This window comes from Periplaneta americana, chromosome 5, assembly GCF_040183065.1.
Source record: "Periplaneta americana isolate PAMFEO1 chromosome 5, P.americana_PAMFEO1_priV1, whole genome shotgun sequence".
NCBI classification, from domain to species: Eukaryota; Metazoa; Arthropoda; class Insecta; order Blattodea; family Blattidae; genus Periplaneta; species Periplaneta americana.
In genome coordinates this window covers 151,215,292-151,242,743 of record NC_091121.1, presented here as the reverse complement: position 1 = coordinate 151,242,743, position 27,452 = coordinate 151,215,292, and the positions used below count along the sequence as shown (strand labels likewise).

Genomic DNA, 27,452 nt, shown 5'->3' with positions numbered 1-27,452 from the left:
ACTAGCGAGAGCCGGAAGTTCGTAATAGCTATGATGCCCGCCTTATAGAATCCGTCACTGAGCAATGCTTACCTTCCTGTCTACTCGAAACATTACTGTCTCAGCTGGGGAAGGTGGAGTGGGGAGTTAAGGGATAGTCTGAAGTAGCTCGAGTCGTATGAGTTATAGTATGAGAGACAATTATGAGGCATGTTAGAGATAATTCGCAGGACAGTAGGAGAGGGTGTTCATATGAATCACAGTGTCAAAAGCAGATGGTTAGTCACAGCATTAGAAACGGGTCTTAGAAGCCATAGCATTAGAAGTTGGTATGCCATAACATTAGAAGTCAGTATGTCATATCTTTAGAAGATGCTAGTACTGGCAGTTCATAGCTTTAAAAAAGTTAGTATGCCATAGCATTAGAAGTTAGTACGTCATATCTTTAGAAGAAATTAGTACCGGCACGTCATAGCTTTACAAAGTTACTATGTCATAGCATTTTAAGAATTTCATGTGCCATAGCAATGAAAGAGGTTAGTATGCCATAGCATTAGAAGTCAGTATGTCATAACTTTAAAAAAAGTTAGTATTTCATAGCAATAGAAAAAGTTACTATGCCAAAGCATTTTAAGAAATTGGTGGGTCATAGCAACTGAAGAGGTTAGTACGCCATAGCATTAGAAATTAGTATTCCATAGCATTAGAAGTCAGTATGTCATAACTTCAGTAGAACCTAGTACCGGCATCTCTAGCTTTAAAAAGTTACTATGCCATAGCATTAGAAGTTAGCATGCCATAACATTAAAAGTCAGTATGTCAATTTTAGAAGAAGTTAGTAGGGGCATGTCGTAACTTTAAAAATAATTAGCATTTCATAGCATTAGAAAAAGTTATTATGCCAAAGTATTTTAAGAAATTGGTGGGTCATAGCAACTAAAGAGGTTAGTACGCCATAGCATTAGAAATTAGTATTCCATAGCATTAGAAGTCAGTATGTCATAACTTTAAAAAAGTCAGTATTTCATAGCAATAGAAAAAGTTACTATGCCAAAGCATTTTAAGAAATTGGTGGGTCATAGCAACTGAAGAGGTTAGTACGCCATAGCATTAGAAATTAGTATTCCATAGCATTAGAAGTCAGTATGTCATAACTTTAAAAAAAGTTAGTATTTCATAGCAATAGAAAAAGTTACAATGCCAAAGCATTTTAAGAAATTGTTGGGTCATAGCAACTGAAGAGGTTAGTACGCCATAGCATTAGAAATTAGTATTCCATAGCATTACAAGTCAGTATGTCATAACTTCAGTAGAACTTAGTACCGGCATCTCATAGCTTTAAAAAAGTTACTATGCCATAGCATTAGAAGTTAGTATGCCATAACATTAGAAGTCAGCATGTCAACTTTAGAAGAAGTTAGTAGGGGCATGTCGTAACTTTAAAAATAGTTAGCATTTCATAGCATTAAAAAAGTTACTATACCAAAGTATTTTAAGACGTTGGTGAGCCATAGCAATTGAAGTTAGTATGCCATAGCAATTGAAGTAAGTATGCCACAGCATTAATAGTTAGTATGCCATAGAATTAGAAGTTAGTATGCCATAGCATTAGAAGTCAGTATGTCATTCATTTAGAAGAACTTAGTACCGGGATGTCATAGCTTTAAAAAGTTTACTATGCCATAGCATTTTAAGAAGTTGCTGCAACATATCATTTGAAGAAGTTAGTATGCCATAGCATTAGAAGTTAGTATGCCATAGCATTAGAAGTCAGTATGTCATTCATTTAGAAGAACTTAGTACCGGGATGTCATAGCTTTAAAAAGTTTACTATGCCATAGCATTTTAAGAAGTTGCTGCAACATATCATTTGAAGAAGTTAGTATGCCATAGCATTAGAAGTTAGTATGCCATAGCATTAGAAGTCAGTATGTCATAGCTTTAGAAGAATTTAGTACCGGCATGTCATAGCTTTAAAAAAGTTACTATACCATAGCATTGTAAAAAGTTGCTGTAACATATAAATTGAAGAAGTTAGTATGCCATAGCATTAGAAGTCACTATGTCATAGATTTAGAAGGGCTTAGTACCGGCATTCCATAGTTATAAAAAGTTACTATACAATAGCAATTGAAGTTATTATGAACCACAGTCTTAGAAAGTTCGTACGAATGATAGCGTAAGAGGCGGCCCATGATCTGACAAGGTGATGGCTGCACGTGGGATGTCGTCAGTCGGGAAGGCATTACGGCAGATCACAACCTGATAGGGCCGTAAAGAATTGCATTGTGGCCGTTGTTGCCACTTATCTTCCAAGCGACATGTATTTTATCTCACTTCTTTCAAAATCCCTGACAAGGAGAAAAAAAGTTTTTCTACGAGCCTAGTCTTTACACCCCTCCGCAGCACCCCTGATAGTTCACACCGTATGTTATTGGAGGAAAGAAGGCGTACCACCCTTTGAGAAATAAATCAAGCTGAGACACATTTCTAGAACAAAAGGAAGATCTAGAGGTAACTTGGTGTAGTACAGTTTCCGGAAACTTGAGAAACTAGTTTATATCATAAGGAAGGCTTTAGCTAAAACATTGACAAGGGACTGGGTACATGTATCGTGTCGTGAATAGGAATTTTCGATCAATTGAAGGTTTCTGATCAAAGGGTCAAGAGTTCCATTTCTAACAGAGTATTTGAGATATAATGATGGAAAGAGCTGTTATGTTTCAGCTTTCTCTAGAACTCACCAATAATCTATAAAGGCTATATTAAACTGTACAAGTTTCTTTTGAATTTTTATTCAACCATTATTCCATAACGCTACATAAAACCGTCTTTAAGTTTCTTTGCCAATTTAATTCCAAAAATACTTCATACACACCATACAGTTAGCATCCTTTTTGTCACTTTTATTAAAAAATTACTCCATAAATACTACCTACTTACTTACTTACAAATGGCTTTTAAAGAACCCGAAGGTTCATTGCCGCCCTCACATAAGCCCGCCAGCGGTCCCTATCCTGTGCAAGATTAATCCAGTCTCTATCATCATACCCCACCTCCCTCAAATCCATTTTAATATTATCTTCCCATCTACGTCTAGGCCTCCCTAAAGGTCTTTTTCCCTCCGGTCTCCCAACTAACACTCTATATGCATTTCTGGATTCGCCCATACATGCTACATGCCCTGCCCATCTCAAACGTCTGGATTTAATGTTCCTAATTATGTCAGATGAAGAATACAATGCGTGCAGTTCTGTGTTGTGTAACTTTCTCCATTCTCCTGTAACTTCATCCCGCTTAGCCCCAAATATTTTCCTTAGCACCTTATTCTCAAACACCCTGAACGTATGTTCCTCTCTCAGAGTGAGAGTCCAAGTTTCACAACCATACAGAAGAACCGGTAATATAACTGTTTTATAAATTCTAACTTTCAGATTTTTGGACAGCAGACTGGATGATAAGAGCTTCTCAACCGAATAATAACACTCATTTCCCATATTTATTCTGCGTTTAATTTCCTCCCGAGTGTCATTTATATTTGTTACTGTTGCTCCAAGATATTTGAATTTTTGCACCTCTTCGAAGGATAAATCTCCAATTTTTATATTTCCATTTCGTACAATATTCTGGTCACGAGACATAATCATATACTTTGCCAAATCTCAAATCCTTATTCCTTTGCTGTGGTCGTGCCAGAGAATCAGTCCTATTCCGAGGCTTATTATAGGGACACGTAACAAGCTGTTTTTTACGGTCAACCCCCAAGCTGGAGGACCACCCCTTATCGGCTGTCCACGACTGCTTATTCAATATATTCGCAGCTACCCGGATAGAGGCCTTCTCCTCTATCCGCAACCTGAGGACGCGCCATACCGTGGCGATAGGGACCCACAATACATGGTAAATACTACCTATTATTATTATTATTATTATTATTATTATTATTATTATTATTATTAAAACGGTCTTTAAGTTCATTTTTCAAATTCATTCAATCGTAATGGTTACATAAAACCATCTCTAAGTTTGTTTTGTGATCTTAATTCCAAAATTAGTCCATAAATGCCATATAATTATTGCCTTTAAGTATTGTGTGTTATTTTCATGCAAAAATGTATCCATAAACGCCATATAAATACCATTGTAAAATTTCTTTCGCTATTTTCAGACAAAGTTATATCATAAACGCCGTATAATTACCGTCTTTAACTTTCTTTTGGTATTACCATTTCAAGATAATTCCATAAACGCCAAACAAATATAATCACTTTAAGTTTATTTTGGCTTCAGAAAAAATTATTCCAGAAACGCCATATAAATGTAATCTTTTGCCATTTTCATGCCAAATTATTCCACAAGTGCCAAATAAATACAATCTTTTGCCATTTTCATTCCAAATTATTAAATAAACGTCATATAGATAAACTCGTTTGCCATTTTCATTCTAAATTATTCCATAAACGCCACATAAATAAAATCTTTCGCCATTTTCGTTCTAAATTATTTCATAAACGCCATATAAATATAATATTTTGCCATTTTCGTTCCAAATTATTAAATAAACGCCATATAGATAAACTCGTTTGCCATTTTCATTCTAGATTATTCCATAAACGCCACATAAATAAAATCTTTCGCCATTTTCGTTCCAAATTATTAAATAAACGTCATATAGATAAACTATTTTGCCATTTTCATTCTAAATTATTCCATAAACGCCATATAAATAAAATCTTTCGCCATTTTCGTTCTAAATTATTTCATAAACGCCATATAAATATAATATTTTGCCATTTTCGTTCCAAATTATTAAATAAACGTCATATAGATAAACTCGTTTGCCATTTTCATTCTAAATTATTCCATAAACGCCACATAAATAAAATCTTTCGCCATTTTCGTTCCAAATTATTTTATAAACGCCATATAAATATAATATTTTGCCATTTTCGTTCCAAATTATTAAATAAATGCCATATAGATAAACTCGTTTGCCATTTTCATTCTAAATTATTCCATAAACGCCACATAAATAAAAATCTTTCGCCATTTTCGTTCCAAATTATTAAATAAACGTCATATAGATAAACTATTTTGCCATTTTCATTCTAAATTATTCCATAAACGCCATATAAATAAAATCTTTCGCCATTTTCGTTCTAAATTATTTCATAAACGCCATATAAATATAATATTTTGCCATTTTCGTTCCAAATTATTAAATAAACGTCATATAGATAAACTCGTTTGCCATTTTCATTCTAAATTATTCCATAAACGCCACATAAATAAAATCTTTCGCCATTTTCGTTCCAAATTATTAAATAAACGTCATATAGATAAACTATTTTGCCATTTTCATTCTAAATTATTCCATAAACGCCATATAAATAAAATCTTTCGCCATTTTCGTTCTAAATTATTTCATAAACGCCATATAAATATAATATTTTGCCATTTTCGTTCCAAATTATTAAATAAACGTCATATAGATAAACTCGTTTGCCATTTTCATTCTAAATTATTCCATAAACGCCACATAAATAAAATCTTTCGCCATTTTCGTTCTAAATTATTTCATAAACGCCATATAAATATAATATTTTGCCATTTTCGTTCCAAATTATTAAATAAACGCCATATAGATAAACTCGTTTGCCATTTTCATTCTAAATTATTCCATAAACGCCACATAAATAAAATCTTTCGCCATTTTCGTTCTAAATTATTTCATAAACGCCATATAAATATAGTATTTTGCCATTTTCATTCCAAATTATTAAATAAACGCCATATAGATAAACTCGTTTGCCATTTTCATTCTAAATTATTCCATAAACGCCACATAAATAAAATCTTTCGCCATTTTCGTTCTAAATTATTTCATAAACGCCATATAAATATAATATTTTGCCATTTTCGTTCCAAATTATTAAATAAACGCCATATAGATAAACTTGTTTGCCATTTTCATTCTAAATTATTCCATAAACGCCACATAAATAAAATCTTTCGCCATTTTCGTTCTATATTATTTCATAAACGCCATATAAATATAGTATTTTGCCATTTTCATTCCAAATTATTAAATAAACGCCATATAGATAAACTTGTTTGCCATTTTCATTCTAAATTATTCCATAAACGCCACATAAATAAAATCTTTCGCCATTTTCGTTCTAAATTATTTCATAAACGCCATATAAATATAATATTTTGCCATTTTCGTTCCAAATTATTAAATAAACGCCATATAGATAAACTCGTTTGCCATTTTCATTCTAAATTATTCCATAAACGTCATATAAATACAGTTTTTCGTCACTTTCATTCCAAATTATTTTATAAATGTTCTGTATATAATTGCAATATTTTGCAATTTTCATTCCAAATTATTAAATATACGGCATATAGATAAACTAATATTAATTCATCATTAGTAGAACCTAAATGTCTCACATCTGCCGGTCTAAAGCATAGCATTAATTTTGGCCCTCGGTTGTACAATGCTTTAACTAAATTACACCCAGAACTTCTAACATGTAACCCACTAACATATAACAAGAAAATTAGAAACGTGTTAATATCTTCAATTTGATTAAATAAATTTATAGCCTATGTGTATGAATTAATCAACCTATATAATATATGTATTCTATAATTAAAATATATATATATATATATATATATATATATATATAGTCCTACTTTTCACGTGCGATATTATTCTTCTCTAGTGTTAATAATATATTATATAATTCCATTTCCGCTGTAATTTAAATTTTAGTTCATATTTTATTTTACTTATTTATTTATTATTATTTTTTTTTTTCTATATTTCTCTTATATTAATAGCCTATTGTATTATACATAATTTCTGTAACTGTAATTTTAATTCTATTTCCTATTTTATTTTATTTTATATTCTCTTATAGGCCTATTAATATTATATCTGAACTGCGACCGAACACGAGCGCTGCTCATTCGGTCTCAAATTTTGTTAATACTACTGTATCTCCTGTTTTATATTGTTTGTATTATTTTATTTCTATTTCTCTTGTTTGTTTGTAATTATATTCTTTATTTTCATTACAAATTATTTTATAAATGCCATATAAATACAATCTTTTGCCATTTTCAATCCAAATTATTAAATAAACGTTATATAGATAAACTCGTTTGCCATTTTCATTCTAAATTAGGCTATTCCATAAACGCCATATAAATCAAGTCTTTCGTCATTTTCATTTCAAATTATTCCATAAACGCCACATAAATATAATATTTTGCCATTTTCATTCCAGATTTTTAAATAAACGTCATATAGATAAGCTGCCATTTTCATTCTAAATTATTTCATAAACGGCATATAAATAAAATCTTTCGTCATTTTCATTCCAAATTATTTCATAAACCCCATATAAAGACAATATTTTGCCATTTTCATTCCAAATTGTTAAATAAACATATACAGTAGATAAACTCGTTTGCCATTTTCATTCTAAATTATTCCATAAACACCATATAAATAAAATATTTTCATTCCAAATTTTTAAACAAACGTCATATAGATAGACTGCCATTTTCATTCTAAATTATTCCATAAACGCCATATAAATAAAATCTTTCGTCATTTTCATTTCAAATTATGCCATAAACGCCATATAAATACAATCTTTTGCCATTTTAATAGCTAATTATTCCATAACGTCACACTATTACCATTTTCAAGTGTTATTCGCCATTTTAATAGTACCATTGTTCCATTATCGTTGTATCGTCGCGTTTATCATTGACCTATATTTGTAAAGGGATGTTAATTAACGAATGACTTAATACGCATGCGTTGCAGCAATCGATGCGAAATATCGAACATCATCCAAGAATGTCTGTCGTAATAAGCAGTCATGTAGGAGGCACTTCAGCCGATCATAATTAAATCCTACCTGAACCCTTCAAAGAATATCAGACTATAAAAAGCGCGCCTTGTGTGTTTTACGGATTACAAAAGCAAATATCGATAATTTGCTATGCAGTTCCGTGAAACAATAATGACAGGCAATGCTTGCGAGTAACTACTTATCAAACATTAATCTGCTCCCTTCACTATCACCATGGAAACGAGGAAAAAAGCACGTTTTGAAAGGCATACATGTGTGTCTTTTGAATACTTACTCGTAAGTAATTATATCTAAAATGTAACAAAAACATAGTGATTCTTACAGAACACAATCCGATAAAAAGAGGAAACGTAGCTCGTAACACGAATTCGTTAAAATTACAACCAAGCGCAACTAATGTCACTATACGTAAATTATCAAAAGATGAGAATAACAGTTCGCCAAACAATTAAAAAATATAAGACAAATATGGAGTAATTAAATGAAAAACGTGTGCCAATATTTGGAAAATCAAAGACAACAAAGATGGCGTATTCCGTAGGAGAACATACGCCAATAATTAAAATATCTAAGACTATAAATATAGCATATTCCATTGACGAGTCGGCCTGAGTGGCGTAGTCGGTATACCTAGTGCTGGCCTTCTATGCCCGAGGTTGCGGGTTCGATCCCGGCCCAGGTCGATGACATTTAAGTGTGCGACGCTGATATAACCTCGGCATCCATTGAAGAACGTGTGCCAAAAATTGAAAAAAACAAAAGATGGCGTATTCCGCAGAAGAAAGTATGTCAATATTAAAATATCAAAGGTAATAATTATTATAGCATATTACATTGAAGGACGTGTGCCAACAACTGAAAAATAAAGGACAATAAAGATGAATTCCGTAGGAGAACGAATGCCAATAATTTTATAAAAAAATATATATATATTTTATTTTAGTTGGTTATTTAACGGCGCTGCATCAACTACTAGATTATACAGCGTCGATGAGATTGGTGATAGCGAGATGATATTTGGCGAGATGAGGCCGAGGATTCGCCATAGATTACCTGGCATTCACATTACGATTGGGGAAAACCTCGGAAAAAACCCAACCAGGTAATCAGCCCAAGCGGGGATCGAACCCGCGCCCGAACGCAACTTCAGACCGGCAGGCAAGCGCCTTAACCGACTGAGCCACGCCGGTGGCCTCTTATTAAAATATCAAAGGCAACAAATGTAACGTATTACATTGAACAACGTGTGCCAACAATTCAAAAATCAAAGACAATGATAGTGTATTCCGTAGAACGTGCACAAACAATTGAAAAATCAAACACAGTAAATATGGCGTATTTCAATGAAGAACGTGTGCCAACAGTTACTGAAAAATCAAAGACAAAGATAGCGTATTTCGTAAAACGAGCACCAATAATTGAAAGATAAAATACAGTAAACATGGCCTATTCCATTGAAGAACGTGTGCCAACAATGATTGAAGAATCAAAATCAATAAAGATACTGTATTACATTCAGGAACGTGTGCCAACAATGATTGAAGAATCAAAATCAATAAAGATACTGTATTACATTCAAGAACGTGTGCCAACAATGATTGAAGAATCAAAATCAATAAAGATACTGTATTACATTCAAGAACGTGTGCCAACAATGATTGAAAAATCAAAGCCAATAAAGATACTGTATTACATTCAAGAACGTGTGCCAACAATTATTGAAAAATCAAATCCAATAAAGATACTGTATTACATTCAAGAACGTGTGCCAACAATTATTGAAAAATCAAAGCCAATAAAGATACTGTATTACATTCAAGAACGTGTGCCAACAATTATTGAAAAATCAAAGCCAATAAAGATACTCTATTACATTCAAGAACGTGTGCCAACAATTATTGAAAAATCAAAGCCAATAAAGATACTGTATTACATTCAAGAACGTGTGCCAACAATTATTGAAAAATCAAAGCCAATAAAGATACTGTATTACATTCAAGAACGTGTGCCAACAATTATTGAAAAATCAAAGCCAATAAAGATACTGTATTACATTCAAGAACGTGTGCCAACAATTATTGAAAAATCAAAGCCAATAAAGATACTGTATTACATTCAAGAACGTGTGCCAACAATTATTGAAAAATCAAAGCCAATAAAGATACTATATTACATTCAAGAACGTGTGCCAACAATTATTGAAAAATCAAAGCCAATAAAGATACTGTATTACATTCAAGAACGTGTGCCAACAATTATTGAAAAATCAAAGCCAATAAAGATACTGTATTACATTCAAGAACGTGTGCCAACAATTATTGAAAAATCAAATCCAATAAACATACTGTATTACATTCAAGAACGTGTGCCAACAATTATTGAAAAATCCAAGCCAATAAAGATACTGTATTACATTCAAGAACGTGTGCCAATTATAAAAATCAAAGACAAAGATATCGTATTCCGTACAATGAGCCCTAATAATTGAAAAATCAAAGACAATAAATAGTGTATTCCATTAGAGAACGTTCAACAATTACGGTATTTAAAAATAAATAAATAAATAAATAAATAAATAAATAAATAAATAAATAAATAAAAACAGATAGCATATTCCGTAGAAAAACGTAAGCCAATAATTGAAAAATAAAATACAATAAATATGGCTTATTCCATTGAAGAACGTATGCCAACAATTATTGAAAAATCAAAGGCAATAATGACATAATATTCCACAGAAAAACGTGTGCCAATAATAGAAAAACAAAATACAATAAACATGTGTATCCCATTGAAGAACGTGTGCCAACAACTGAAAAATCAAAGACAGTAAAGATGGCGTATTCCGTACAAAAACGTATGTCAACAACTGAAATATCAAAGACAATAAAGATGATATATTCCATTCAAGAACGTGTGCCAACAATAATATTGAAAAATCAATGACAATAAAGATAGCATATTCAATTGATGGAACTGTTCAAAGACATTCAGTCAGAAGCAATGTAGGACAATACAATGTTATTGATAGATTATGTATTTTAAGTAAGATAAATAATTTTGGATTTAATGTAAAAACTCTCGAATTGTATGCATAAACCTACGTATATCCGTCCACAAATCAAGAAAGTGCTGTGGGTAGAAATAACTAGCAGATAAATTTTAACTTCAATCCTTTCTTTCTGGTAAGTTACATATTACCCAAATTTTCAATTCTTTCCGAAGGAAGTCATAGGATATATAGTTAATGTTTCTTAAAATCCACTGTAAACCCACAAAACTTCCATTCAGTGAAAAGCATGGCAGTTGCTAGACGGTGAGGAACTACCAATATTACGGTTAATCATTTCTTAAACGCTTTTCATTAGTTCACAAGCTTGATTCGTGTCTTGAATGCAGCAATAGCAAATTGCTCGGATCTCTTTCGCTCCCCCACACCACGGACACCTTAAAGTTTCTCTAATTTTCAGTGTCATAATAAGAGATAGCCTTTAGCAGCCTATCTATTCCATATATCTCAACTGTACGTAACCATTTCCAACAACTTCCTGAAAGTTCGATTATTAGCACATCCCAAGTGGCGCCAACTGTCGTAAATCATGAGAACTAAAGGATCAATGGTCTCGCCATCAGACATGAAACAGAACCAAGGGGAAAAGCTACCGATATAAGCATGTTTGTTACGAGAAACAGGGCTATGAATCAAAGAGAAAAACAGCAACACTAACAGAAAAAAATTTATAAAAACAAAGTTACGATGATCATTATTTGTTCTTGCGCTATCTCCGTCTTCACTTGGAGTTTATTCTTTAGTCTTTTTTTTTTCTTATATTGTTATTCCTTTTATGTTACGTAGCAACGTTATGACTTATCTTTATATTCCTCTAGAAAGACTGGAGCTGAAAGATTGCTTTCATGACTGCCGAGACCAAAAGACATACGTCATAACTTCCTTTGTTAACTTAAAAGAAGCAAGGAGACAATCAAGGTCCCTCGACTCAGAATAAAGGATTATCTCACATTCGCGCATGCCCATTACATATATTATCGGACAGCAAGTCTATTCTATTATACGTTGGTCATTTGATATACACCAATCATGCAACAAAATGTTAGGTAAGGTAGGTGTCCCTGATATGGCCATGCTAAGGTTTGAGAATTTTCTAGCCGCCATTTTGAAAAAAAAAAGTAAACCACTTTTTTCTTACTCGTTCTCAGTCTAATGGACTTTCTTAAAACAATTTCCTTTCTCCATAAAAATAGCTCTGATTGTCCAAAAAGTCCCAAATTCCAGAAGTCTACCTAGTGGCCATATCAGGAACATGTGCACATGATATGGCCACCCTTGTTCCATGTTCTACAAATCGTGATTGTTTTCAGTTTGATACCGCAGTTGTGCTAAAATTAAATAATTCTGGTGTAAAATGAATAAACATGACACATTCAAAAGTGTAGTCAAAACAGGTTTTTCCACAAAAAAAAAGTAGCCTACGTTGTTTTTCTCAATATACAAAATTTTTGCGTAATTCCTGCTATAAGGCATGTAAATTTGTCAGGTGAAAAAATAAAAGTGAAATGAACTTCATATGGCCATGGTGCATTTGATATGGCCATATCAGGAGCAGGTAAGTTTTCACGAAAATCCTTTGATTATGAACAACTCGTAAAAGAAACGCCTTCAACGACAACACCAATCAACAGAGCATTAAAAACTGAATGGATTAGGATGGTTTTCATGAAACAAGTCTTTGAAAAACATGCATAAAACAAAGGAGACTTACCAGAGTAAAATAAGAAGAGGTCACATGAAAACCGCAAAACAGGCAACTGACGCCATATTGCTCAACCTGACTGGATGGAAAACGATCAAGTGACATACCAGGATGCCCTTTGACTGGATCTGCTGCAATGTAGCGGATTTTTTGTTAACTAACTCACAATAGGGGGGTGGCCATATCAGGAACATGGCCGTAACAGGAGCACCCACCTTATTAAACAATAAAAATAACAAAAAAATACCTCCATCATAATGTATAATTTCCAGAGATTATTGAAATTAACAAGCGAATGTTGCAGCCAACGCAACGGTGGCAAAAACCGGAGCTACATCTCGTGTAACATAGCTCGATCATTATTACAGGTATCCCTTGTTGTTATTGTTGTTTAGTCAATTGCCCGAAAACAGGTTTGAACGTCGTGACACCAATAAGGCATCACTCATGAGGCAACTAAGCCAGGAGATAATGTGTTATAGTAGCAGGATAGGGACCAATGGCGGGCTTATCGCTGATCAGTATTGTAACATATTATACTACAAAAACTTCAGATGTACACAAAGAATTGTTCTTCGTCAAGTGAGATTACTATCTGACACTGTAACTAGATATCAAACGGAACCTCAGAGGACAGATATCCATTATTTCATAAAAGTAAGTTTGAATAAGTGAATTAAAATTGATTTAGTTGAAATAGATACTTGTTCTCTTCTCTCCAGTATGAAAGGGAAGTCTGTACTTCCATTATTTTGCAATGTTAAAATTACTCAATTTTGGGTACACTTTTCTCAGAAGTTAATTTTTTCGCCTGCTGTGTAAAATGCTATCACATTGATATTGTACATTAATTTCAGACTTCTGAGAAAAGTACACAAATGTCACACAAGATAAGAAAGTGAAGAAAAAAGGTGTCAAAGTTTCCATATCTTACTTACTTACTTACTTACTTACTTACTTACTTACTGGCTTTTAAGGAACCCGGAGGTTCATTGCCGCCCTCACATAAGCCCGCCATTGGTCCCTATCCTGAGCAAGATCAATCCAGTCTCTATCATCATATCCCACCTCCCTCAAATCCATTTTAATATTATCCTCCCATCTACGTCTCGGCCTCCCCAAAGGTATTTTTCCCTCCGGCCTCCCAACTAACACTCTATATGTATTTCTGGATTCGCACATACGTGCTACATGCCCTGCCCATCTCAAACGTCTGGATTTAATGTTCCTAATTATGTCAGGTGAAGAATACAATGCGTGCAGTTCTGTGTTGTGTAACTTTCTCCATTCTCCTGTAACTTCATCCCTCTTAGTCCCAAATATTTTCCTAAGCACCTTATTCTCAAACACCCTTAACCTATGTTCCTCTCTCAAAGTGAGAGTCCAAGTTTCACAACCATAAAGAACAACCGGTAATATAATTGTTTTATAAATTCTAACTTTCAGATTTTTTGACAGCAGACTGGATGATAAAAGCTTCTCAACCGAATAATAACAGACATTTCCCATATTTATACTGTGTTTAATTTCCTCCCGAGGTTCATTTATATTTGTTACTATTGGTCCCAGGTATTTGAATTTTTCCACCTCTTCAAAGGATAAATCTCCAACTTTTATAGTTCCATTTCTTACAATATTCTGATCACGAGACATAATCATATGAGTATAAATAACAGCGAGAAAAAAATCACATTATTATTTTACACATATTAAACTAGTACCGAAAAACGATAAAAACCAAAATTTCATTTTTTGTCAAAATTCAGTGTACAGACTCCTCTTAAGTAGAATATTAAAATATTATTTAATATTAGTTTAGAATACTGGAAATTTATTAAGTATACCTTGTTTACTTCAATAAATTCAATTAAAATAAATTCAAAGTATTTAAATAAAAAATATTGAAATAAAAAAATCTGATTTAAGTATAAAAATCTGGTCTAAATAAAAAAAATATCTGATCTTAATTTTAATTTTGATTTTATGCTCGACCATGCCGAAATGTAATAATTATACACCTGGTAGCAGCATTATAATGGGCCTCATTAAAGTACACCTATTCATTAAAGTTCAGGTGTTCCACCAATCAGAAAACACCACTGTAGCAATATGAAAGCGCAAGTATCGATTATTCTCGGATATGAAATCGAAAGACAACTAGCGAAACGTTACGGAGGCTGGAAATCCAATACTGTCGCAGAAGGTTATGTTCTGTTACTATAATAATTAGCGTTAATTGTAAATAATATTCAAATAAATTCAATTTGTCATCTCGTTTTTCAATGTTTAAATCAATTTCAAGATTATGTCCGGATTAGTGTTTATTTTACTCTCTGGATTATATCAAGGTCAATGACATTCTTTTCTCGGAAAAAATCAATGAGCGTATTCCGAATCTCACCGGTGAGCAATCCGATGACATAACGGTGTTCCGAATTCCACCGATGACATCATTGATGCTCCACCGGTGTTGCACCGGTGCCATCAACTTGCAGAGGTGGTGGCAGTCTTTATCAGCCGCCATCAGTGAATCTGATTGGTTCTTGTATAGGGCGGAAATTAGCAGACGAATAACATCGTGCACTGTTGTGTCATGGCGGTGTGTTTTGCTTTAGTTCTGCTGTATTGTTTGTAATGAGCACAACGTAAAAACAATATGTCAATGACTTATGAGCGAACATGTCAACGGACCCGTTATTACTACCGGTTCAAGAAATAAATTGTTTATGCTATCTTTTCTTTGAACGAGATGGCAGTACGAAAATTTCGCAAAATTTTGCTAGCGTAGCACAGACAACAACTTGTACAGTCGCCATGACAGCCATCGATCCTTCCAGCAGTTTTGTTCGTTATTTCGCTGCAACATGACGTCATTGATGCCACCGGACCGGTGAGATTCGGAATACGCTGAACACTTTCGCGTCTGCGCATATCTCACAATTTACGAGATATTGCACAAGGTCAGTTCCGCTCCCCAGTCAGATAAGAATAACATGAATACTTATGAATAATTTCAAGTTATAAATATGACCGAGCATAAAAACTCGTATGAAACTTGCCTATAATGGTAATTAAGACGCTCGTATGAAAATTATGAAACTCGCTTGCGCTTGTTTCATAAACATAATCGCGTCTTAATTACTACCATTATAGGCTCGTTGCATAATGTAATATTAAGAAATCATTATTTTTTTCCGCTTTGAACTGTAGAGTGTTCTAGTGAAATGAAGAGAGAAAAACGAACAAAAGAATACGATGAGGATAAAAGAAGAAAAGGGAAATGAAATAATGAAATATAGAAAAAGGTATAGATATAAAAAGAATGTGAAGAGAAATAGGAGCCAAGAGAAGGAGAGAAGAACATACAATAGAATATATTAATAGTTAACTTTCCAATTCGTATTTCTCGTTGAAACCTCCTTGTACAACCCACACTAGAGCGTTTTGAAGCCAATTGAATCTGCAAAGAAGGAACAGAATAAAAAAAGGCCAGACTTACTTGAAAAGCGTTGTAGTGCCGCGCAGGCATGGTTTCCGATAGGGCGTGGGAGTAGGAGAACTTTTTCTTATATGTAAAGGCTAGGACGGACTCTGCTGACGAAGCCAATATTGAGCCAGTGGGAGAGGACATGAAAGTGACCTTTCAACTACAAGTTATATTCTGTCATGGGAAGCGATGTACTGTACCACCCGAGCCCCGCTTGTGATTTATGTGATCCCAATGCGCCAGCCAGTTCAAGATTGCCAACATTTAATAATAAAAAGATATTAATATCCGTGACAAGCTTAATAAACGACCTTACTCACTGAAAGGACCAGAGGCCACTACAGATTTCATGCAAGTCAAATATCGTAGAGTTTCCGCAAAAGAAATACCAGACTTAGGAGAAAATGCCATCGGTTTTGTAATCTCATAGTTTCAGGACAAAGAAATACTCCACGAACAAAAATTCTGATAACGTTAACAGGATAATTCTTGATGTGTGACATCTATATTTGATCTACATTATGGGGTGGTATACCTAGCGAATTATGTCTCGTGACGGAAATATTGTGCGAAATGGCAATATAAAAATTGGAAATTTATCTTTCGAAGAGGTGAAGTTCAAATATCTTGGAGCAACAGTAACAAATATAAATGACACTCGGGAGGAAATTAAACGCAGAATAAATATGGGAAATGCCTATAATTATTCGGTTGAGAAGCTTTTATCATCCAGTCTGCTGTCAAAAAATCTGAAAGTTAAAATTTATAAAACAGTTATATTACCGGTTGTTCTTTATGGTTGTGAAACTTGGACTCTCACATTGAGAGAGGAACATAGGTTAAGGGTGTTTGAGAATAAGGTTCTCAGGAAAATATTTGGAGTTAAGAGGGATGAAGTTACAGGAGAATGGAGAAAGTTACACAACACAGAGCTGCACGCATTGTATCCTTCACCTGACATAATTAGGAACATTAAATCCAGACGTTTGAGATGGGCAGGGCATGTAGCACCTATGGGCGAAACCAGAAATGCATATAGTGTTAGTTGGGAGGCCGGAGGGAATAAGACCTCTAGGGAGGCCGAGACGTAGATGGGAAGATAATATAAAAATGGATTTGAGGAAGGTGGGATATGATGATAGAGACTGGATTAATCTTGCTCAGGATAGGGACCAATGGCGGGCTTATGTGAGGGCGGCAATGAACCTCCGGGTTTCTTAAAAGTAAGTAAGTAAGTATACCTAGCGAATAGGGATTATAAAGAATGGACACTGAGCAAATTTTCCTGTGTTTTGTTTCTCGGTGCGCCGGCGTTTAGTTCCACTTTCAAGCGCTAGAGGTTAGTGTAATCGAGCATACGCTAAGATAATAATAATTGAGTATAGAGTTGAGACACAGGATCCAAACATCGCCTACCTTATTGCATAATCCAGTAACGCTTTGATTCAAATAAATTCAAGTTAACAGCTTTTCCTTATTTCTCAATGACAAACTAGTAGTAATAATAATTTTTTTATATTTCAGATTTAATAAATTATATTATAAAATAATATAATGCATTATAAAATTAAGTATCAAATTCGTTTAATATTTGTATATAATATAATATAGGTATATGTTTTACTTCTGATAAGAGTTTTGTTTTTCCATTTTCAGTGCTATCAAATCATTACATATTTTAATTGTTGTTGGGGTCAACGTCTCAACTCTCATTATAAAGGAACTCTAGAGTCTAGACATTACAGTTAATGAAGGATTTATTATTTTATGGATCCAATTTATTTTATTTGAGTACATAATGTACCTAGATGTATTAATTAAGTGTTATATTTCAGCTGTGTCGACTATTAGCTGGTGTGATGTAAGCGCCAACTCTAGGGAGAAAGCAGAATCTCACGCTCTAGCTGGCTTGAAGGTCATTGAAATCAGTCCGGTTACATCAAAGGTACCGACGCGAAGTGTCCATACTTAATTACCTATACGCTGGTATACCTTTCGCTAGTATAATTTTGCTGTATTTCAAGATTTTTTTCCTCTTAGAAGGCTCAGTAATTGGTCCTCTATTATTTTTAATAGCAATAAATGGCCTTCCACAATTCATTAAAGCAATAACAATTATGTATGCAGATGACACTACTTTCCTATGTTCTTCCTCTGCTCTAAATCAATTACATGCTCTCAACAACGACACTCTATCACAGATGGCTTTAAGGTTTGAATCTAATGGTTTCTTGCTTAATCAAGAAAAAACTATCAACATAACGTTCAGCCTAAATTATCTAATAAATAAGGACAACAGACTCAACTACACAAAATTTCTAGGACTTTTTATAGACTCCAGTTTAACATGGCATAAGCACATCGAATACATATGCACAAAGCTATCAAGAGTTTTATATTTGTTAAAGAAATTAACGACTTGCGTTTCTCAAAATTATTTAAAATGTGCCAACTTTTCTTTCTTTCAGTCGATAATCCGATATGCCCTAATTTTGTGGGGGAATGGAACCAAAATTGGAAGCGTCTTGATTTTACAAAAGAAAGCCATTAGAAAGTTATGTAAATCAAACTATCTGGAACATTGTCGGCCACTTTTCAGACAATCACGGATTTTAACAATCATAAATTTGTATATATATGATCTAGTACTTTACACTCGACAAAATATCGACAATTACTCATTAGTGGCCAATATACACGATCATGAAATTATAAATAGTGAACAAATTAATATTCCATATTGTATATTACACAAGAGCAACACAAACGTTTTAATTATGGGGATGAAATTATATAATAAGCTCCCCAGTGAATATTATAAATTACCAATCAATAGCTTCAAAACTAGATTTTACAATTGGTTATTAAATAATCCTTTTTATTCTGTTGCTGAGTTTTTCAACACAAATTTGTATGAAATTGTATTTTAATAAATAAGTTTAATTGCAATTTATTTAGTTTTCTTTAATTTAAAAGTTTCAAATTATTTCATGTTTTCATTGTATTATTTAAATTTCACTATTTCTTTTATTAGTGTTTTTTTTAATGTATTTATATGTTTTTCAATGTATTCTGACGAAGCCTAAAACTGTATGTCTAATGGCCAAATAAATTGAATTGAATTGAATATAGGTTCTTTGGAAATTAAAATTTGTATGTTTAATAATATTGTACACTATTTTAACATCAATAATGAATTTCAATGTATTTTGAAAACCTAAGAGTTATTTTAAAATAAATTATGAAAAGTTAGGTTACTTTATTCAATCGGGCAGTATTTATTTAAGTGTTTCGTTTATATGACATCATTCCATTTTCGACCAACAAAATGTAACGAAATTTTGAATTCCAACCAATCACAGTCATATATCGCGACAATTCTTGCAACTCGATTTATCACAATCGATTTATCGCATGGTCGTTCTTTCGTTTAGTCAGTGTCGCCAACTGTTTCCCCGTAAATCGATGAGCGTGAATCCAATAATGCAATGATACTGCATTAAATAAAGTGCGAAATCCTGCTTCCACATCAACATCTTCATGTTCTAATTCCATGTCCATTGTATCTAAAGAAAAAGACCTCCTTCATTCAGATTTGATTACTGCGTTTTCAACAATTGTTCATTTAATTACTGTATTAATCAGGTTATTTGTAATTATATTATAAAATATTTAAATTAAATTATGATTTCAGCAGATAATGAAAATGTATTTCTGTTACAATAACAAGAGAAACACGTAGTACTTACAATTAATATTGTTAAATCTGTATCTCGCTTTTCTCAATTGACATTACTGAATACCATCCAATTTATTTATTGCAGTAATCGATATTCATCTATTTCAAGTTCACAATGACTGAATAGGTAAGTATTCATAAATATACAATTATTATTATTTTGTGAACGAATTTTAGGCCGGTATTCATAGTAGAGATAAGTCATACTTATATTTAAGTCGAACTTAAATTTCGTCTCAATTGCAGATAGTCGTACTTATCATAAGTCGTGATTATTTTATAAGCTTTACTTCACAAAGTCTGACTTAACTCTTACATTCGCAAAATATCCTATAGGATACAACAGGTTAATAGGCTATCTATATATATAATTTGAACTGGTAATGGAAATTATGGGAAAACGGCTGAACGGATTTCAATGAGTGACCCCTCATTTTCATGCCTGGCATCCAAAGTTTTTCGGAAAAATAGTAGTTTTCAGTGAAATGTCAATTTTCCTACATAATTTTCCTATTTTCCAATATCCATCTGTTGTCAGTTTTGAGAATTAATTTTATTGAATCACGACCGACTTGATTGAATTTCAGAACGAAACACACACTACAATAAACAATAGGCTATTACGCGAAGGCCATGACCTGCAGGATTGCCGACATATTTAGAGCTCAATTCAATTTGTTATTAAAGACTGATTCTGCAGTGTATAATTTTCTGAGTACAGCTGTGTATTGGATATCCAAATCTACGAAACTTGAGGTGGTTTGATGACATTATTACCATTATAAATTAAATATTATTATAGTTAATATCATGATGCATCTATTTTTCATTAATTGTACATAATATTGATGCTATATTGATGACATGAAAGTGAAACGTTTTGAGGTTATGTAAGTAAATGTAGAGATATCTTAATTTAGATCTTCATTTCTATAATTTACTGAGTGGCTGCTATATATAACTACAAAACTTAAGTAAGGTAATAATATTGTTATTAAAAATCAAATATTTTTATACTTATTAACCCATTGGGGTTGGGTCTTTTTCATATATTTAATGGCGGTGTAGTGTAGATATTGATATGTGTCATTGTCTTCAGTATTGGCTCGAGAGAGCGCAAAAAATACAGTTCCTAAGGAAAGATAAAAAGGTATTACTTTACTGATAAAATAAGAGGCCTAGAAAATTTTGTAGTCTCCAGATCATTTCAGCAAGATCTCTTGGTAGGATAAAATGGTTTTACGGTCTACATTTCAAACCTGACATTTTTTTAACTTTTGCCTACAATCCAAAATGACCTGAAATAACTACTGCTATCGTCCTGACATTGATACTTGCGTTTTCGCGTTGAAACTCAAAAACTGAAGTTGGATAGGTTCAAGAAAAAGTATTTGCCCTAAAAAAATCCATTCAGAGGGAGTATGTTTCATTATTATGGAAGCAAATAACTATCAAAAAGACAAGTATTCTTCATTGAAAATAAATCTGAAAAATTTTTATTTGAACGTCTAACGAACTTAGTTTGCAGCAGCATTTGCTGCACAAGCCACTAGTATGCTATAATTTTAACAGAACAATAGAAAAAAATGGTAGGAAAATTAAAATTTCACATTACTATAATATTGTACAACATATATTATAAAATATGGACATTGCGATAGTTGTTTTCGTTACGGTCCGACATGGTTTAATAAACTAGTGTGAGAAATGAAGTTTTGCCAATTTAAGGGTTAATGAAGTAGATCTTAATGCATTCATAGTGACTCAAGTGCGACTTATGTTATGAAATAAGTGAAACTTTATTAAGGTACTGAGCAGTACTTCGTAGGACATTGAAGAAGACACCACACCGGTGTCGGAACGGAACCGTCTGTTATAGGTACATAACCTGTTTAAATTATAATACTTTTAAGGGTTCAACTAGTATACAGACGTGGACAAATTATTAACAAAATGGACGATTTTTATGATAATTCTGTTTACAAAATTTGACTTTTCAATTTAGACTACATTTGACAATTTTGGATATTTCCATCATTACAGTAGACAGAAATATGCAAAAATGTCAACTGTAGTTTAAATTGAAGAGTCAAGTTTTGTAAAAATTTATAATAAAAGTCTTCAATTTTGCTAATAATTGGTAAATTAGCAAAATTGTCAACTGCATTGAAGAGTCAAATTTTGTAAAAATATAAAACAAAAATCTTCAGTTTTGCTAATAATTTCGGAATATGCAAAATGTCAACTGTAATACAAATTGAAGAATCGAATTTTGTAAAAATATACAATAAAAACCTTCAGTTTTGCTGATAATTTGTAAATATGCACAAATATCAACTGTATTCCAAATTGAGGAGTTAAATTTTGAAAAATATACAATACAAATCTTCAATTTTGCTAATAATTTGGAAATACACAAAAATGTCAACTGTAGTACAAATTGAAGAATCGAATTTTGTAAAAATATACAACAAAAATCTTCAGTTTTGCTGATAATTTGTAAATATACACAAATATCAACTGTATTCCAAATTGAGGAGTTAAATTTTGAAAAATATACAATACAAATCTTCAATTTTGCTAATAATTTGGAAATACACAAAAATGTCAACTGTAGTACAAATTGAAGAATCGAATTTTGTAAAAATATACAACAAAAACCTTCAGTTTTGCTGATAATTTGTAAATATGCACAAATATCAACTGTATTCCAAATTGAGGAGTTAAAGTTTGAAAAATATACAATACAAATCTTCAATTTTGCTAATAATTTGGAAATACACAAAAATGTCAACTGTAGTACAAATTGAAGAATCGAATTTTGTAAAAATATACAACAAAAACCTTCAGTTTTGCTGATAATTTGTAAATATGCACAAATATCAACTGTATTCCAAATTGAGGAGTTAAATTTTGAAAAATATACAATACAAATCTTCAATTTTGCTAATAATTTGGAAATACACAAAAATGTCAACTGTAGTCTAAATTGAAGAATCATATTTTGTAAAAATATATAATAAAAATCTTAAATTTTGCTAATAATTTGTCCACGTCTGTAGTTTCAAGTTTTAAACAAGAAACAATGGATTTTTATGCTCGACCACGCCGAAATGTAGTAATTATACACCTGGTAGCAGCCCTTTAATGAACCTCATTAAAGTACACCTATTCATTATAGTTCAGTTGTTCAGCCAATGAGAAATCATCATTGTAGCATTATAAAACAGCAATATCGATTATTCTCGGATATGCAATCGAAAGACAATTAGCGAAAAGTCACGGAGGCTGGAAATCCAATACTGTCGCAGAAGGTTATGTACTGTTACTATAATAATTAGCGTTAATTGTAAATAATATTCAAGTAAATTCAATTTGTCACCTCGTTTTTCAATTCTAAATCAATTTCCAGGTTATATCAAGACTAATTAGAGGAAATAAGGCGGAGAGTAGCAAGGATAAACCAGCATACAATCTAAGCAAATGGTGTGTCAGTGGAATGAAGGGTTAATTAAGGGTGCAGTGAATATGGGTGAATAGTGTTTAAGTATGAGAAGGGTCATGATGAGTTAGTTAATTAGTAGGAATGAGTAGGACGTACTGTAAATATAGGAAGAGTAGAGGAGCTAAAAGTAGGACTAGACTAGATAGGTATCAGTAGGACAAAGAAGTAATACAGATAGATGTAAAGCAAATAATAGAAGGTAGGCTTAGTTAAGACTATAGTACAGTAAAATGATTGTAGTGATATGTTAAATAAGTTGGGTCTGTGAAAATGATGAATAGAAAAAGTAATTGTTACGTTGTTATTAGGAATAGGAAATAGTAGAAGGTAGGAGTAGAGGGAAAGAAGGAATATTTAATAAACGAAGAAATATAGGAAGTCTGGTGAACGAACATGAAAGACTTAGTGGGTGAACATTAAATGATGAAGAGATGTCGGTCATTAACATCGAGTATTGTACAAGTTGTAAATAGTATATGGAAGGGACCGCTGGCTCGAATACAATATAATGTGAAGGGCCAGCAGGACTAAGAGTCTGAGGGAGAATAAACCATACCATACCATATCAAGACTAATGTTCATGTTATTCTCTAGATTACATCAAGGTGAATGACATTCGTTCCTCGGAAAAAATCAACACATCTGCGTACATCTCACAATTTAGAAGGTCAGTTCCGCTCCTCACTTACATAACCATAACATGAATACTTATGAATAATTTCAAGTTAGAAATATGGTCGAGCATAAAAAGTCGTATGAAACTTGCCTATAATGGTAATTAAGACACTCGTATGAACAAACAAACTCGCGTCTTAATTATTACCATTATAGGCTCGTTGCATAATGTACTATTTCCTGACTGTCAATTCCGATGTTATCGTCCCCCATATCTAGTGAGCATAAACATGTAGTTGTACGTGAAAGTCGCCGATAAGAGCCAGGAATGATTATGAATAGACTTCGTTGAATTGCCACACGCAGCATGCAATCAGGTTGCCGATGTACGGTAGTATAGAGGAGGTGAGCGACCGCCCGGTCTCGTAGTATAAGCAGTTCATGTTAAGAGATGTGACCGGTCCAAATAGATAGAGCAGCTATAGCTAATGTATTCCTATGTAAGCACTTGTTTTTGCATTACTGTGGTTGGAATAGTCAAAGCTTAACATTTGTTCAGTGCAGACAAGAATTCAATCAAACATACTACAATGAGAGTGTTGCTGTTCCAAAAAAATTACTCCTGGAATACCCTTACCCCCGCAGCCAGTCTTGACCCGTTGGAGAACGTGGTTGAATTCTGTTAATTATTATGCAGAACATTATGGAAAAATAATGGAGGTAATTGATGCATTGGATAGCACAGACAGTTCCGCTGTTGCAGCTGTAAAATCATTCCTTTCTGAACAGCTATTGAAAGATATTCTGTCATTGATTCTAATTTTAAAATCGTGTCCAAAAGCATCATCCTGTTAGAATCGTCTAAACTACTACTCTCAGAAGCCCTTCATATAGTGGATTAAAAGTACCACAAACCATTATCCAAAATAACAATTCACTAATTTCAGAAAAAGTGAAATGTAAGTTGAGAAACATTATTGCTAAAAATTCTGCCTATTCACAATTTTGTATTATAAATGATGTACTATCAGGTCACGACAAGACGTCTGAAGTTGGTGTATTAAAAAGTAGTGACTTTCCGTTCTTCAAATATGCACGTATAACATCGTGTGATGTTGAACGTACGTACTTACTTACTTACAAATGGCTTTTAAGGAACCCGAAGGTTCACTGCCGCCCTCACATAAGCCCGCCATCGGTCCCTATCCTGTGCAAGATTAATCCAGTCTCTATCATAATACCTCACCTCCCTCAAATCCATTTTAATATTATCCTCCCATCTACGTCTCGGCCTCCCTAAAGGTCTTTTTCCCTCCGGTCTCCCAACTAACACTCTATATGCATTTCTGGATTCGCCCATACGTGCTACATGCCCTGCCCATCTCAAACGTCTGGATTTAATGTTCCTAATTATGTCAGGTGAAGAATACAATGCGTGCAGTTCTGTGCCGTGTAACTTTCTCCATTCTCCTGTAACTTCATCCCGCTTAGCCCCAAATATTTTCCTAAGCACCTTATTCTCAAACACCCTTAACCTATGTTCCTCTCTCAGAGTGAGAGTCCAAGTTTCACAACCATATAGAAGAACCGGTAATATAACTGTTTTATTAATTCTAACTTTCAGATTTTTGGACTGCAGACTGGATGGTAAGAGCTTCTCAACCGAATAATAACACGCATTTCCCATATTTATTCTGCGTTTAATTTCCTCCCGAGTGTCATTTATATTTGTTACTGTTGCTCCAAGATATTTGAATTTTTCCACCTCTTCGAAGGATAAATCTCCAACTTTTATATTTCCATTTGGTCCCTATCACCACGGCATGGCGCGTCCTCAGGTTGCGGATAGAGGAGACGGCCTCCAGATACGGAGGGTAGCTGCGAATATATTGAATAAGCAGTCGTGGACAGCCGATAAGGGGTGGTCCTCCAGCTTGGGGGTTGGGCGAAGGGCTAACAACCCATCACCGTAAAAAAATACAGCTTGTTACGAATCCCTACAATAAACCTCGGATGTTGAACGTACATTTTCCCAATCTAAAAACTGTTTAAGTGACCATCGGAGGAGGTTACTTTGCAGTCGCTCAAAATGTACATAACTCTTTACTGTAATGTACATATTCAAGGATTATGTATCTTACATTAAATTTTAAGAATTAATATATCTCACTATAAAATAATTGTGTTTCCTACTTCAAAGATCATTCATTATATTTCTTGAATGCAGGATACAGGTTTTATTGTAACCGCAGTATACTGCTCAGTGTTTACATTAGAGGCATATTCCATCCGTTGCACGTCCCCTTCTCATACAGTCTATACCGCGTGCGCAGTAAACCTTACGATTCTCGTGGCAATTCCACGAAGTCTAATTATGAATGTCAATATAAGCTTATATGCGTCAAGTAACGAACAGAGACTCACCGCGCTGAGGTTCTCGATGGAGTTTGTGGAGGACTCTGCGTTGACCCTCTGCAGGAACTCTTCGTACTTCTCGAGCGCGGTGAGGCGGTGGAGCAGGTTCTGCAGCAGGGTGGAGACTTCCTTCCTGATGCCGGGGTCGATGGTGACGCACTTCTGGGTGATGGCCCTCACGTGCGCCATCACGCGCTCGTCCCTGAAGTCGTAAGGAAAGGTCTCCGTCCACTCGGCCAGCAGCTGCACCAGGTGGGGCACGAACCGGCCCAGACGGTCCTGCGGTCACGTTCAGAGTTAGTGGCGACAGAAAAGAAAGACACAACTGCAAAACATGTTAATTGTGTTTAGAAAACATTAAGATATTCCACCTTGTATTGTCGGACCATTGGATCTGTGCCCCCGTAAGATATGCGAACTGAACCCTAATTCCTTCTCAGCCTCGGTAATTCATTTCTCTCCCTGCATTCCTATCTCTCTCTTTTCTATCTCTCTCCCTTTCTATCCCTCACTATTCACAATTTTGAGACTTCTTGCGGTCCAGTGAACACTGTAATTTAATACTTAATATAGATGTAGAAGTTTTGTTACATTTTTTAGATAATGCGAATGGAATAATTATGGTTTTATTTTCGTTGATAGGAAGATAATTTATGTCAAACCATTTTTTTTATTAATTTAAGTCTATTATTTGAATTATTATATGCATCATACCAGGTTTTTCCACCAAAAAGTAAAACTGTGTCATCTGCATAAGAATAGTGAACACCATTGATTACGTATTAAAACTACTTACTTAACTAACACTAATAATACATTTTTATGTAATTTATATAGGCAGGTCAGAACTCCTAATAAAGAAAATCAGGAGAGAGAGAGTCTGTGCAGGAGATGAAAAGCTAGAATCACCAGAGAAGAAAATACCAAGGGAACCTTTAATTCTTGTAGATGATTTGAACCGATGTATTTTAAGAAGAAAGATACAAGAACTTTGTACGGTGTAGAAAGAAGTTTCAACATTAAAGAAATTACTGAAGGT

General features: G+C 33.5%; 1 protein-coding gene across 1 annotated transcript in view; it reads right to left on the bottom strand.

The window, feature by feature from the left end:
- Window positions 1–27,452, bottom strand: part of LOC138700214 (ras-GEF domain-containing family member 1B-A) — a 760,608-nt gene that overhangs the window by 154,780 nt on the left and 578,376 nt on the right. Inside the window, exon 4 of the mRNA XM_069826665.1 lies at window positions 26,423–26,692. Within this exon, the coding sequence (XP_069682766.1) occupies window positions 26,423–26,692 (270 nt within the window). The remainder of the gene's footprint in view (window positions 1–26,422; window positions 26,693–27,452) is intronic.